General features: G+C 43.5%; 1 protein-coding gene across 3 annotated transcripts in view; it reads left to right on the forward strand.

Annotated features, from left to right (window-relative positions):
• Nucleotides 1-13,236, forward strand: part of HNF4G (hepatocyte nuclear factor 4 gamma) — a 90,836-nt gene extending 77,600 nt beyond the window's left edge. For all 3 annotated transcript variants that reach the window (XM_053244336.1, XM_053244335.1, XM_053244337.1), the window contains 3 exons: nucleotides 2,428-2,664; nucleotides 7,901-8,020; nucleotides 9,246-13,236. In XM_053244336.1, the coding sequence (XP_053100311.1) occupies nucleotides 2,428-2,664; nucleotides 7,901-8,020; nucleotides 9,246-9,364 (476 nt within the window). In that variant the 3' untranslated portion in view covers nucleotides 9,365-13,236. The remainder of the gene's footprint in view (nucleotides 1-2,427; nucleotides 2,665-7,900; nucleotides 8,021-9,245) is intronic.
• The last annotated feature ends 465 nt before the right edge of the window (nucleotides 13,237-13,701 follow it).

Here is a 13,701-nt window from a genome sequence, read left to right on the forward strand (position 1 = left end):
GTACAAAGGTAGCCCCACATAGGGTGTATTACAGTAGTCAAGCCTAGAGGTTACCGGCATATGGACCACTGTTTTAAGGTCATTTGTCTCCAGAAAAGAACATATCTGGCATATCAGCCAAAGCTGATAAAAGCACTCCTGGCCACTGCCTGAGAAACCAGGGAGAGTTTGGGATCCAGGAGCACTCCCAGACTAAAAGGAACTGATCTTTTAGGGAGAGTGTGTCCCCATCCAGAACAGGCAGATCTATCCCATCTCTCAGATCCTGACCTACAGACAGTACCTCTGTTTTGTTTGGATTCAACTTCAGCCTGTTATCTCTCATCCATTCCATTATCACCTCCAGGCAAACTTAGGGAGGTCATCTCATTTCCTGATGAAGTTGGTGTGGAGAACTAGATCTGGGTGTCGTCAGCATATAGATAGCATCCCAGACCAAACCTCCTGACTATCTCTCTCAGCGGTTTCATGTAGATGTTAAAAAGCATTGGAGACAGTATGAGGCCTTGTGGAACTGTACACTTGACTTTAGCTCTTGCTTTGAAGAATAACAGTCTCCAAAAAACACCTTCTGGAATCTGCCAGAGAGGTAGGAATGGAACCACTGTGGAACAGAGCCACCCAATCCCACCTCCTTCAAGCGACCCAGCAGGATACCATGGTCAATGGTATCGAAAGTTACTGAGAGATCCAAAAGGATCAGCAGAGTCACACTCCCTCTATCAATCGCCAGTTGGAAATCATCCATCAGGCCAACCAAGGCAGTCTCAACCCCATAGCCCACCCACGAAACCCCATAGCCCACCCACCCCATAGCCCACCCACGAAAGCCAGTTTGGAATGGGTCTAGATAATCTGTGTCATCCAGAACTGCCTGGAGCTGAGAAGTGACCACATGCTCAGTTACCTTGCCTAACCAAGGAAGATTAGAGACAGTTCTGTAATTAGCCAAATCTGAGGGTCCAATGCAGGCTTATTCAAATAAGTTCTCATAATAGCCTCCTTAAGACAAAGAGGCATCCTGCCCTCCCTCAGAGAAGCATTTATAATATTTACCTCCCTCCCCCCCGATTTAGGGGAAGGGCAGCAAGTTACTGTAATGACCATTTGTGGTAGGGGAAAGAGGATACCTTTTTACATTCACTTACTCCTGTACTTTTAATAGCCTGCTGTGCAGAAATTAAGCAAGTGAAACTTCCCCTGTCATTATCCCCATGCCACGGAAAGCGTCACCAGTTACATGTCTATTTGCTAGGGCTTAATCCTGGAATCTGTTTTCCTCACCAGAACTGATTCCTGGAATATCCTAAGTGATAAAGGAAATGGACTTTGAGCATGCATAGTATTTCTTCTTTTGCTAATGAGCAACCACACTCTATTCCCACACTGAATTATTTATTTCTTTACTGAATTTGTAGACTGTTTTTCTACACTCGTACCCAAAGTGGAACAGAATAGCTTTAAAAATATAAACAATTGTTAAAACTCCCTCTTCCTCTCGCTAACGGGTGCACCAGGGGTCAGTTGGTCAGAGAACTTCTGAGGCAATATATTCCACTGCTGTAGCTTGTGTTCCCAGAATATGAATGGCCTCAGGGATATACTTCCGCTCCCCAAAATGGCCACTCTAGGCAGAACAAGTATCACTGTTTCAACCAACCTCTGACTTCTCTACTTAGGCACTGTTGTTCTTGAGGCACTGTTGTTCTTCTGCTTTTGCCTCAAGGAAATTAAAGAGCAGGTTTCCTTTCAGGACATAGGTCTATGATACAAACCTGATCCCTGGTACCTCTCTTTTCCCTATGCACTTTTACCAGGGAGTAAGCCCCATTTAACTTAGTAGGATTTACTTCCAAGTACACATGCATAGGATTAAGCTGTATAATAGGGATGTGCAAATTGAATTGGCTACAAATTAATTTGTGCCCGAATCTAGCTGGCTCGGGTGATTTGGAGACAAAACAAATCACCCCTGTGGTCCATTGGCTAGATTCGGGTACAAATCGAATCGTGCCTGATTCGATTTGAATTGATTCAAAATTCGGATCCCTCCTATTAATTCCCCCACATTCCCAACTTTCATTTTTTTTAAAAAAAGCTAAGCTCTAGCCCTTGTAGAAGTGGAGTTATGGAGCAAAATGTGTGGTCACTATTTTTAAAGCAAATACAAATCAAATCTGGGGTGATTTGGAGGTGGTAGATTTGGATACCGAACAAATCAGGGGTGATTTGTTTTGGGCAAGAATTGAATCAAAAAAATCAATTTTGCACATCCCTACTGGATAAATAATTCTTGAGGTCCCATAAATAGCAATATGGAAAGCTGCTCCTTTTTTTTTTTAGTGCTTTGATGTTCTGTGGGTGAATCCGAACATATTTCTGGTTCTGAATAGTCTCTTGTGAAATGTTTTCTTTGTTGTTTTGAAGATGCAAAAGGACTGAGTAATCCAATGAAGATCAGGAACATGAGGTTTCAAGTCCAAATCAGTTTGGAGGATTACATCAATGACCGTCAGTATGACTCCAGGGGAAGATTTGGAGAGCTTCTGCTACTTCTGCCGACTCTCCAGAGTATTACCTGGCAAATGATTGAGCAAATACAATTTGTGAAGCTGTTTGGAATTGTTAAAATTGACAGTTTACTTCAGGAAATGTTACTAGGAGGTAGGTTTTACTGGCCTGCTTTCTGTTTCATTGTTTAAATGTGTAAAAACAGAGAAGGTTGATGCTAGTTGATTCCTTTCTCCAACCATTGGCCGGAGACATCAGCAAGTTGTGAGTTTGAATAGACAGTACTGGGCTAGATGGAGAAATGGTCTTGCAAAGCAGATTCCCTGGTTTAAAGCTATATGAGTTTAGAATTTTGGGGTCCTTCTGGAACCCAAGATTGAGTGCAAACAGTACTGCTCTGATTGAGTTCATAATACAGGAGTATCCCCCATCTGTGGGGGTTCTGTTCCCACATATTACCACAGGTAACAAAATCATGAGTCTATGGGATCATGGGGGTTAGGTTCCCAGACATAAAAACAGAACAAAACAAAATTGGCCCCAAAATGTGAAAATAGGCCAAATAAATTGCCCTACCATGCTCACGGCACTAAACTGGTTTGGGTCCAAGGATGCTCCCCACATTTTTGGATCGTCTGCCAGCCTTGGCTGCTTGCAGCTGAGGCTGGGAGACTGCGGGGCTCCCAGCTAGCATTGGGAGGATCCCCATAATATACCACACACTTACACAGTGCATTATGGGAGTTCTGGGGTGCAGGGCAATGCCCCCCAGCTCCTGACCCTCCACTCTGCTTAAGGGGGAAGCTATAGGTCTGGGTACACGATATCTGCACCCAGACCAGCAGCCCGGATCGTTTGCAGGGAGGTAAGCATTTCAAGGCTTCCTCCCCACTCGCTCTGTAGCCCTTTCTCACCGATCATTAGAAAGGACTCAGAGTGTAATCAAATATGTTGTAAAACCATAACTCAATGTAATATCCTCTATAATAAAAGGCTTGGTGTCCGTCCGTGGACGGACACCAAGCATGTGTCTGTGCCTCCGATGGTCGTTCTGGGCATGCGCAGAGCGCATGCGCAGAACGGCCAAGGCAGAAACGGACAAAGGGACCAGGCGGCCATGTTGGCCGGGTGGGAGGAGCGGTGGCAGGCCGAGGAGAAGCCGCCGCCGCCGGGCAAGCCGGCCGAGGGGGCGGCGGAGCCGCCCCCTAGGCCAGAGGAGACAGCGGGGGAGGCTGAAGAAGGCAGAGGCGGCGGAGGAAGCGGCCATAATGCCCCCAACTCTGCGGACGATGACAACGCCTCCATGGCGGTTGCCGTTGCCCTGCTTCGCCCACCGCCAGAAGAGGGAGAGTAGGAGGATGCGCTGCCGGACTGGCTGCGCCTCCTTCGGCCGCGCTGAGCCCCGAAAAGAGCTGCCGCTTCTGACCTGAGCCTGAGCCGGCGGCGGCAGCAGCGTCAACAGCAACAACAGCAGCACGGGAACATTCCGCCACCTCGCTATGCCCGCCAGCCTCGAGCGTGGGGAGGGAAAAGTTCTTCCATAAAATGGTAATCCTAATCCTAATACTATACCATCCAACCCCCCCCCCACTAGAGCCCATTATTACAATGGGCTTACACATACTAGTAAGTAATATTATGTCTGAGCCCATCCACTGTTTCATCCAGACTAAGTCCCCTGCTAACTCGGCAAAGAGGCACCTTTTTAATGTGGTGATTCTCTTTATTTAGCAGCGGGAGAGTAACTGGCCCTATCCACCCCCAGCACAGTACCTCCAGTGACTGTTGCTGGTGTCTATCTGATGTTTCTTTTTAGATTGTGAGCCCTTTGGGGATAGGGATCCATCTTAATTTTTATTTATTATTTCTCTTTGTAAACCACCCTAAGCCATTTTTGGAAGGGTGGTATAGAAATCAAAACAACAACAACAACCCCCAGTGAGGCACTAGAAGTTTTTTCTGAGGTGTGAATTCTCATTCTATCATAGCAAATGAGATTTTTTTCAGTTAAACAACTCTCATGACCCCACTTTCACTTTTTCACACCTCAATTACTATGAATAATATGAGGAAGTAATCAATTTAGCACACTTCACCTTATGAAGACAAACCTCATAAAAATAAATTCGCCAAAATTCACCCCTCTGCCCAATCACTCTTAAATTGGGGATGGGTGGTAGCCTCCACCCATTAGGCACTATCTACCAGCCCACCCCACTCCTTTGGGGCAGATCCACTTTCTGCCCCCAATCTGCCCCAAAGACACCCAAACTTCAAATATTCCCAAAAAATCAGGCCTCTGCCCAATCCCCCTGAAATTGGGGTGGTAGCCTCCACCCATTAGGCACTACCACCCCACCCCACTCTTTTGGGGCAGATCCACTTTCTGCCCCCAAACTGCCCCAAAGTCACTAAAACTTCAAAAATTCTCAAAAAAATCACCCCTTTGTCCAAACCCCCTGAAATTGGGGTGGTAGCCTCCACCCATTAGGCACTACCATCCCACCCCACTATTCTGCCCCAGGCCCCACTTTCTGCCCCAATATGCCCCAATCTGCCCCAAAGACATGAAAATTTCAGAAATTTCCCAAAAATCAGCCCTTTGCCCAATCCCCCTGAAATTGGGGTGGTAGCCTGCACCCATTAGGCACTACTACCCCACCCCACTCCTTTTGCCCAGATCCCATGCTATGCCCCTGAACTGCCCCAAAGTCACTAAAACTTCAAAAAATCGCCAAAAATCAACCATGAACCGGATCACCCGAATTTTTCGGGTCCGAAATTCGGGTGATTCGGCTCGTGCCCGAAAAATATCGGGGGACATCGGGGGTGATTCGGTTCGGCCCCGAATCACCCGAAATTGTTCATTTCGGGCACAGATCATTCTGTGCCCGAAATTTTTTGCACATCCCTAATGGATGGATAGATAGATAGATAGATAGATAGATAGATAGATAGATAGATAGATAGATAGATAGATAGATAACAGCCAGTGAATTAAAAAAAATTAAATCCTTAGACCACAGTTGTGGCTCGAGAACTACCATTCATTGTGAGATTTTATTTAAATAATTTAAGTGTTTCTCTCTGGGCTTGGCCACAAACTCAGCAGAGATGCTTTTGTTCAGAAGATATGGTCTTCCTAGGTATTTACTCTGATGACTCCCAAGAAAATGATCAGATCCTTAATGTAAATCACCAAATAGTTTATTAGGACTCACTACAAATCAAAAGAAAAGATGCAGCAGTAGCAAGGTAAAGTTTAGTCAGCCTGCTGACAGTGTTCAGCTTCCAGTGACGATCTGATGACCATGTACAATATAACACAACTAGTGTTTTCAGGCCTGTTGTAATAACGGGTGCTAGTAGGGGAGAGTTTCTTCCCCCTGCCCCACCCCCTCTCGCTTTTGCCCCCCCATCCTGCCCTCCCAGCTGCCCGAGACCTCTTTACCCGAAGCAGCCCGCAACAGTCGGGCGAACTAAAAGCAGATTTTGCGAAGAAGAGAGGAGCTGGCGAACAGAGCTCCTCTCTGTGCTAAGCCTCTTTCCGAACTGGTGCTTTGGGCGCAAAGGACACCTATTGCGTCCTTTGCATCCATAGCGGCAGTTTGGGCATTGGCTTAGCATAGAGAGGAGCTCTTTTTGCGAGCTTCTCTCTTCTTTGCAAAATCTGCTTTTAGTTTGCCCGTCTGTCGCGGGCTGCTTCGGGTAAGGAGGTCTTGGGCGGGTGGGAGGGTGGGAGGGCGGCTGCGGCGGCGGCCGCAGAGGCATTCTCATGGGCCATTTTGGCCCTTAATCATTTGGGGGGGGAGCGGGGAAGGAGAATTTGGGCAGCTGGGAGGGCGGGAGAGCGGGTGGTGGCGGCGGCCGAGGCAGGAAGCATTGGGGCAAGGGCAATTTTGGAGCCGGGCTAGGGCTCCATAGTTTTCAAGCCGCCTGTCTCCGTCTCCTCCGTCTCCGTCTCCTCCGGCCGAGGCGGCGGCTCTGCTGCCGCCTCGGCCAATCTCCTCTGCCACCTCTTCCCTGGCTTTTTCACGGCGGCCGCTTCTGGCCGCTCAACATGGCCGCCGGGTGCTGGTGGTCGTGTCTCCCTCGGACTGTTCTGAGCATGCGCTCCGTGCATGCCCAGAACGTCCGAGGGAGGCACGGACACACGCTTGGTTGTCCACGGACGGACACCAAGCCTTTTATTAGAGAGGATCACTTTTATACCATTTCCCTGGTCACAGCTGCTTACTTCAAATTTCAGATGTTTTGAAATCTGGCTTTCCCTAGTTTGTCCTGTTCCACTACGTCATAGCTTGTTTATCACTTGTTCCCCAATTTTGTGTACCCCTAATTGGTCATTCCCTCCTGCTCATGTGCCTGATACATGTTGCATTCCTTTACACCAGCTATGTGTGAGCTGTGGTTTCTTGTATTTCTGTGGCAATGTGGAAATTCCACCAGTCTTCAGCCTGAGAGGCCATGTTGTAAATCACCTTACTTTACTACCCGTTTACCTTACTTATGAATTTCCCCAGCCCAGACAGCTTTCTGACTCACAAATTTCTGTAAGGTCACACTTAAGCACAGGGACTGCATCTCTTATTCAGTGCAAAAGTTTGATCAAGTCAAAGCTTTCCTTATCAAGCTATAGCTAATACACTACTAATAACAGAAACTGCACAATAAAATCTCTCAACACCACGAACAACATAAAATAATACCTCTTAGCATAAATTGTTATAGTTGATGCATTATCTTTTCCATGAGTAAAGTGTAGGGATGTGCACGAACTGAGGTTTGTGCACTGGTTTGGTGCCAAATCGGTTCAGACAAAGTTCAAACTGGTTTGGCGCCATGGGGAGGGCAGCGGTGAGCAGGATCTTTTTTAAAAAGGAGAGCAGGTCCTTACTTCTTTCTGCTGCTGTATGCAGTTTCCTGCTGCAGCAGCACTTGCTTAAAGTACTCAAGCATGGTGCCAGCACACACATGGCATCCATGCATGCACGGGCCCCATTTGCGTGGTTAGCATGGAGCTGCTGACCACTCACATGGTGCCTTTGCATGCTGCGCATGGGTACTTGGGACAAGTGCCACCACTGCAGGAAGCTGCATGCAGTGGCGAGGATCTGCTCTCCTTAAAAAAAAACCTGCTCCCCTCCCCACAGCACCAAACCGGTTTGGACCTCAGTTTGTGTACATCCCTAGTAAAGTCTCTAGTTTTTGGCATCTGCTATTCAAAAGCAAGTAGTGAACATAGTTGCAACGTGTTTCCTGTGCCAACATATAAGACAACTAAGACCTTGGGGAACAGGTTTTGGAAGCAACTCATCTAGACTATGGAAATATTTGGAATAGCAGCGTGTTCATTTGAGCTGATGCATGCTTGGGGTTTTTGTTTCAGGTACATCTAATGATGCCACTAATCTTCACCCAGCACATCCTCATCTAGCCCAAGATTCACTCACTGGGCAAACGCTGCTTATCAGTTCAGTGACTGCTCCTGTACATACCGAACAGATTTGTAAGTTTTTTCAAATTTATCATTTGACTGTAACTCCTGAGGATTATTTTTATTTAGCCGGTTAAGAAAAGTTAGTGCTATATATAATTTTTGTATTAACATTTTTATTATTTATAGTCACATCAAGGTTGTGAGTATTTCATGATTGCACACCTGCACAGAATTTGGTATTAGACACAACATTCAACTTCCTGGGAATATCAGTTTTCATTTTTTTTATATCTAAATTTATGTAGATATAGATATATATTTTACTCAAGTACATTATTAGTCAAGGCTGTGAAGGTTATGGCTGTGCCAAATTTTCATCTGCAAACTTATCAAGGAGAGTCTTCATGATTTCTGATACCCTGCACCCCCATTGGTACAGTTCTTGTTTCATGGTGCAGCTTCAGTGCCACGGGGCCTCCTCTGGCCTCCTTTTCTGAGTGACCTAAGCTAATCAGAGATTAAATAGTGAGCACACGGGTGTCACAGTGCCATGTCCAATCAGATCTGGCTACATGATGATGCCATTGAGGGCTAACAAACCAATGTTTTGACCTCACTGTTAGAGGGGTGGGAAAGAACATTGCCAAGGGAACCAAGTTGTACTGCTTTGTGTTCACACTAAATTGGGTGTGGAGAAGGGACAGAATCTCTCTATTGCTGAAGAAACCATGCTGCACTGGAGAGATATAGCGTTCAGATCACCCACAGAAAATAAGTACAGAGGCAGCCAGTGGTGCATCTGTTCCTCTAGTGAGCGGAAACTGGAAATTAGGTACATTTTGTGTCATGCAAACATGACAATGTTAGGTGGAGAATGTCAGGTCCCCTCTGCCACCCAACACTGTTAAGCCAACGTCAAATGTTAGTTACAACTGTTGGTTTGACAGATGAGTCCCAACATTCTCCACCCACCATTGATGGGTTCATATGACATGAAATGTGCACAACTTCCAACTTGTGTTGGGAGTGCTCGCACACTGGGAAACTCTAGTTCCCTCCATAATTACTTTTTGTGGATCATTTGATCCTGCTCACAGAATGAACCCAGTTGCGTTGGTAATTGGAAATTTTCAGGACATAGACATTTTGCCTACTTTACCCCCTCCCCACAATTGCTAGAGTGGGTGTTGCTTTTTTGCAGCAGATGAAAACATTTATGAAAATCATCCTTCCATTTGAGCTCAGCTCTAGGCTTGATTTGATAATTGCTAATTTCTTTCAAATTCTTTTCCAGCAACTCCCGAAACTCCATTACCTTCCCCTCCACAAGGCTCTGGCCAGGAATACAAGATAACTACAAATCAAGTTATGGTTATTTCACAGCAATCTCTTCCAAAACAGAAGCCATTGTGATACTGACCAATGATAATTTTTTTTGGTAATATGAGCACTGAATTAAACCATTGTGACACTGGATGTTGGAAAACTCAGGACAGATCACAGATCTGCTATTAAAGAGACAAGCAATGTTCCCTTTGGAGAAGGGGTTATTTTATCACTTTTGCTAACTTTTAAAAGAAACCCTGAATTCAGATTAATTTGTGGATACTAGTGAGTGAATTTATATTTTTAAAAATCTGTTCATTGTTTGCAATGCCTTTGAATCATAATTGAAGCCTTTTAATTTATTGTATTTTTGTACCACTAGTCATCTTTAAAAGTTTAAATGTTCCTAGCAGGATGTAAAGCCTAATTGCAACAACATTATAATCAGACATTTAGGAAAAATGAAATGGCAAAGCAAGCAGTCCAACAGTTAATCAAAGCAGGTGTCTAATTTTCTTGAGTATACGATGGCACTTGGAAGCCAAAATACTTCCTGCAAGCATCTGATATGGTGTGTATGTGTGTATGTTGTGCAGAACATTCCTATGCATGTTTACTCAGAAGTAAGCCAGTTGTGATACACCCAGGTATGTGTGCATAGGATTGCAGCCCTAAACTGAAACCTGAACACATTTTTGTGGAAGCAACTCTCACTAATTTCAGTGAATCTTTTAAATAAGTGACTATATTTATGGGAGGTGGCCTCAGCAGTACTTTTTCTTCTTCATTTGCTTCTGTTCATAGGAATAACCGCTTCCAAAGATATTTTGGTAATATTGCAATTATTTATAAGTTACTTTAAGCTACTGAAAAAATAGGCCAAAATGTTTTAAATACTTTTAAAAAGTAACTGAGGGAAAGTTCTTTTTCTGAAATAGGAAAAAATGGTGTGTGTGGGGGGGGACCTATTGCAAAATATGTTCTCTTTCAAAATGAGTCAAAGCCTTTTAAAAGCAATCACTGGCATGGCGTGCAAGGATAATGTAGTTTCCCATATTGTGGCAATGAGAGATCTGTGGTAACACTGGTAGCACAATTGTCCTCTCCAGCAGGGCCATTGCTTCTGGGTCCACAGTAGCAGCACCTCAATACCCTCCTGTCCCCGTTACCCTTATGCATCACATCAGCCAGTGTTTTTAAGTAGTCCTGTTGCAGCCACTAGTATGCACAATTGCAAATCTCTTACATACAATACCCAAAGGTAGTAAGGTTAGTGATGACATGATAGCACTGCTACTGCATTAAACTCGATTACTTTATTTACTAAGAGCAAAACCCTTAGGATCTGATGTGTGAAAAGTGCTTTCAAAGAGTGCACAATACAGAATGTCAAGGTATTTATTCCAGGAGTGCAGTCTGAGAATCTGCCAGTCATATTGCTCTGCAACATGGTTCCAAAGCCTTTATTCAACAATATTTTGACTTTGCTTCTCACTGCCTCGGGTTCTTCCATTTTCTGATTGAAGTGTAATCAACTTTTGAATGTTTGAATATGTACACATCAGATAAGCTAACATCAGAAAACTCAGAAGAGCTTCTTATAATTCATGAAGTTCACAAAGCTCAAGGTGAAAGTTCAGAACCAGAAAGTGGCCCTTACAACCAAGATTCTGAGAAGAAAAATAAACATGCTAGACTTCTACTTGGGTGGAGCAAGTCCCAAAATCAAACAAATGAATATGGTTAAGGTAGCTGTTTTGTAATTAGTATGAAGTTTACAGCCCTATTCTATCCAAGTTTACTTAGAAGAAAGTCTTCTTGCGGTCAGCCAGGCTTTCTACCAGATAAGTATGTTTAGGATTGTGACCTGTGTATGACACTAATATATCGTTGACCTCTTCCATTGTATTATAAAGCCAGGATGGCCAATCTGAGGCTCTCCAGTTATTGTTAGACTATGTCAGTCAGTTAGTCAGGTTTTATTTACGGTCCTAGACCAAACAACTACAACTCACATCATCCCCACCAGTGTTCTCTCTAATTTTTTTCATCGGTGAAAAGATATTTTGTTCTGGGTGGCAGTATCAAGACAGTGTGTGTGCACCTGCATTCAGAATGGGGCATTCCTGATTCAAACTGAGCTGGATCTAAAATTAACTGAGCAGACATCAAAAAGCTTGTGAATGCGTGCACGTGTGCATGCCTTAGAGGGAACACTGATCCCCAGTAACAATAAATGGTGTTTAAGGACAATGGGAGTTGTAGTCCAACAAGAGTGGATAGCTCAGATTGGCCTTCCCTTTATAAAGCTTTAGCAGAATATCCAAATAGATTTCTGCTAATGCAGATGACATTCTTCAGTTTCTGCCCAAGAATGCTGATGTCTTCATACTGTTTCTAAGGCCGGCTAAGAAAACCTTTTCTTTGTTTACTAGTACTGCAGTGTTTTGTCTTCAGCTTCCGTTTCTTCTCTTATTCTCCCAACGGGAAAAAGCTAAGATATATGTACCTTAAAGTGCATCAGCTTACTTCTCCGTTGTTTAACACTGGGTATATTTATAATTATTGTTCTAATAAAACTAAGGCATTTATACTTTGACATTTCATAAATATGCCAAACATTCAATTTGTTTGTTTTTAATAAAGCAAGTTTAGGTTTGATAAGAAAATATTTCATATGTTTCACTTTCCCCCAAAACTTCTGCTTTTTTGAGGGGTGGGTGGTGGTGGTGGGAAGCAACTGGGGAGATTGGAAAAGCTTTCCCCATGGCTCAGTTTTTACACTTCTAGCCCTTCTGGTGTTACCCTGCATGGCATGGGAGCAATCGCAGCACAGTTCCTTCTCATGCTGTCCAGCTAATGTCAGAAGCCCTGGACCACATAAGAAGAAGTAGAGAGGAGAGCTGGTCTTGTGGTAGCAAGCATGAGTTGTCCCCTTAGCTAAGCAGGGTCTGCCCTGGTTGCACATGAATGGGAGACTAGAAGTCTGAGCACTGTAAGATATTCCCCTCAGAGGACGCTGCCACTCTGGGAAAAGCAGAAGGTTTCAAGTTCCCTCCCTGGCTTCTCCAAGATAGGGCTGGGAGAGATTCCTGCCTGCAACCTTGGAGAACCTGCTGCCAGTCTGTGAAGACAATACTGAGCTAGAAACACCAATGGTCTGACTCAGTATATGGCAGCTTCCTATGTTCCTATGTAAGTCCATGGCATGGGTTGTTTCCATGCCATGTTACCCTTTAGAAGTGCTGATGGAGGAAGTACCCAGTTTGAGAACATTTCCTACTGGGATTGCAAATGAAATTTCTCCAAAGTGAAGTTCAGAAGAGGATTTCTGGATTCTTCCAAGGAGAAGCTGAAATTTGAGGCAAATTTCAGATTTTCTCCTGAAAAGAAACATTGGAGAATTTTCTCAGATTATGTTTTCACATCCCTGCCTCCTATGTAGTCCTGATGTTACCTGAGCAGTGCAGCAAGAAGGTAGATGGGCAACATTTGTGGTGCTTAACAATGTACCTAATTCTAAGATGCATGATAGAATGACTTCATAGACTGCCAAAATATACTATACTTACTGCACAATCTTAAGCATTTTTCCTGAGAAACAAGTCCCAAGTAAATGTATATAGGATTACAGGTTCAGAATGAAACCCTTACCTTTTTCTAACTCTGAATATTATCTGTTTTATATAGTACATGTCATTGTTTAAGCAATAAGTATATTGTAATTTATTGAGAATCGGATATATTTTCTAAGTATAAAATTATTTTTTTTAAGTCTAATTGCAAAATCAAAATGACTGGCTTTGTTAAAATGACATATTGTGCTGAGCTGTTTGAACTATGATGTAATATATGAATGTAGGCTGAGTAGGCATGAAATGGTTACTGCAAATATTTTCAGATTGACTGTTTTTCATCAATGCTCAATAAACAGTTATTGAAAACATATGAAAGTTAAATGGGCCTTGAAGTAACTTTTTTAAAATTCTTTGCATAATGTAAACAGTGATGTTGCTTTTTAAATTGGCTGTCATAGCCATACGGAGAAATAATTAAACTATATTGAAATCAGATGACTGCATAATAGTTCTAACAACGTCAACTAGAGCCTTAATTAGGCTAAATTCCTCCTGTTCCTTACTCTGAAGTCCCTAGAATTTCTATGAAGTGAGAGTGATTTGAGGAATGCAGCTATGGCACTGTAAATCAAAACCTTTCTTTTAAAAGTCTCAGCTCGGAAAAGAATATATTATTTAATCCCATAATTTTGGGGAACAAAAGGTGATTCCCCCCCCCACCTAACCGGACAACAGTATTGCATTTTAACTCTGTGTATTCACTTTCTTAATTTAAAAAAGGAAATTTAACATAGCGGCAATTTAATAATGCATTAAAAAAAAAAATTTAAACCAGCCCTCTATACA

The sequence above is a fragment of the Hemicordylus capensis genome, chromosome 4 (genome assembly GCF_027244095.1).
Source record: "Hemicordylus capensis ecotype Gifberg chromosome 4, rHemCap1.1.pri, whole genome shotgun sequence".
Lineage (NCBI taxonomy): Eukaryota > Metazoa > Chordata > Lepidosauria > Squamata > Cordylidae > Hemicordylus > Hemicordylus capensis.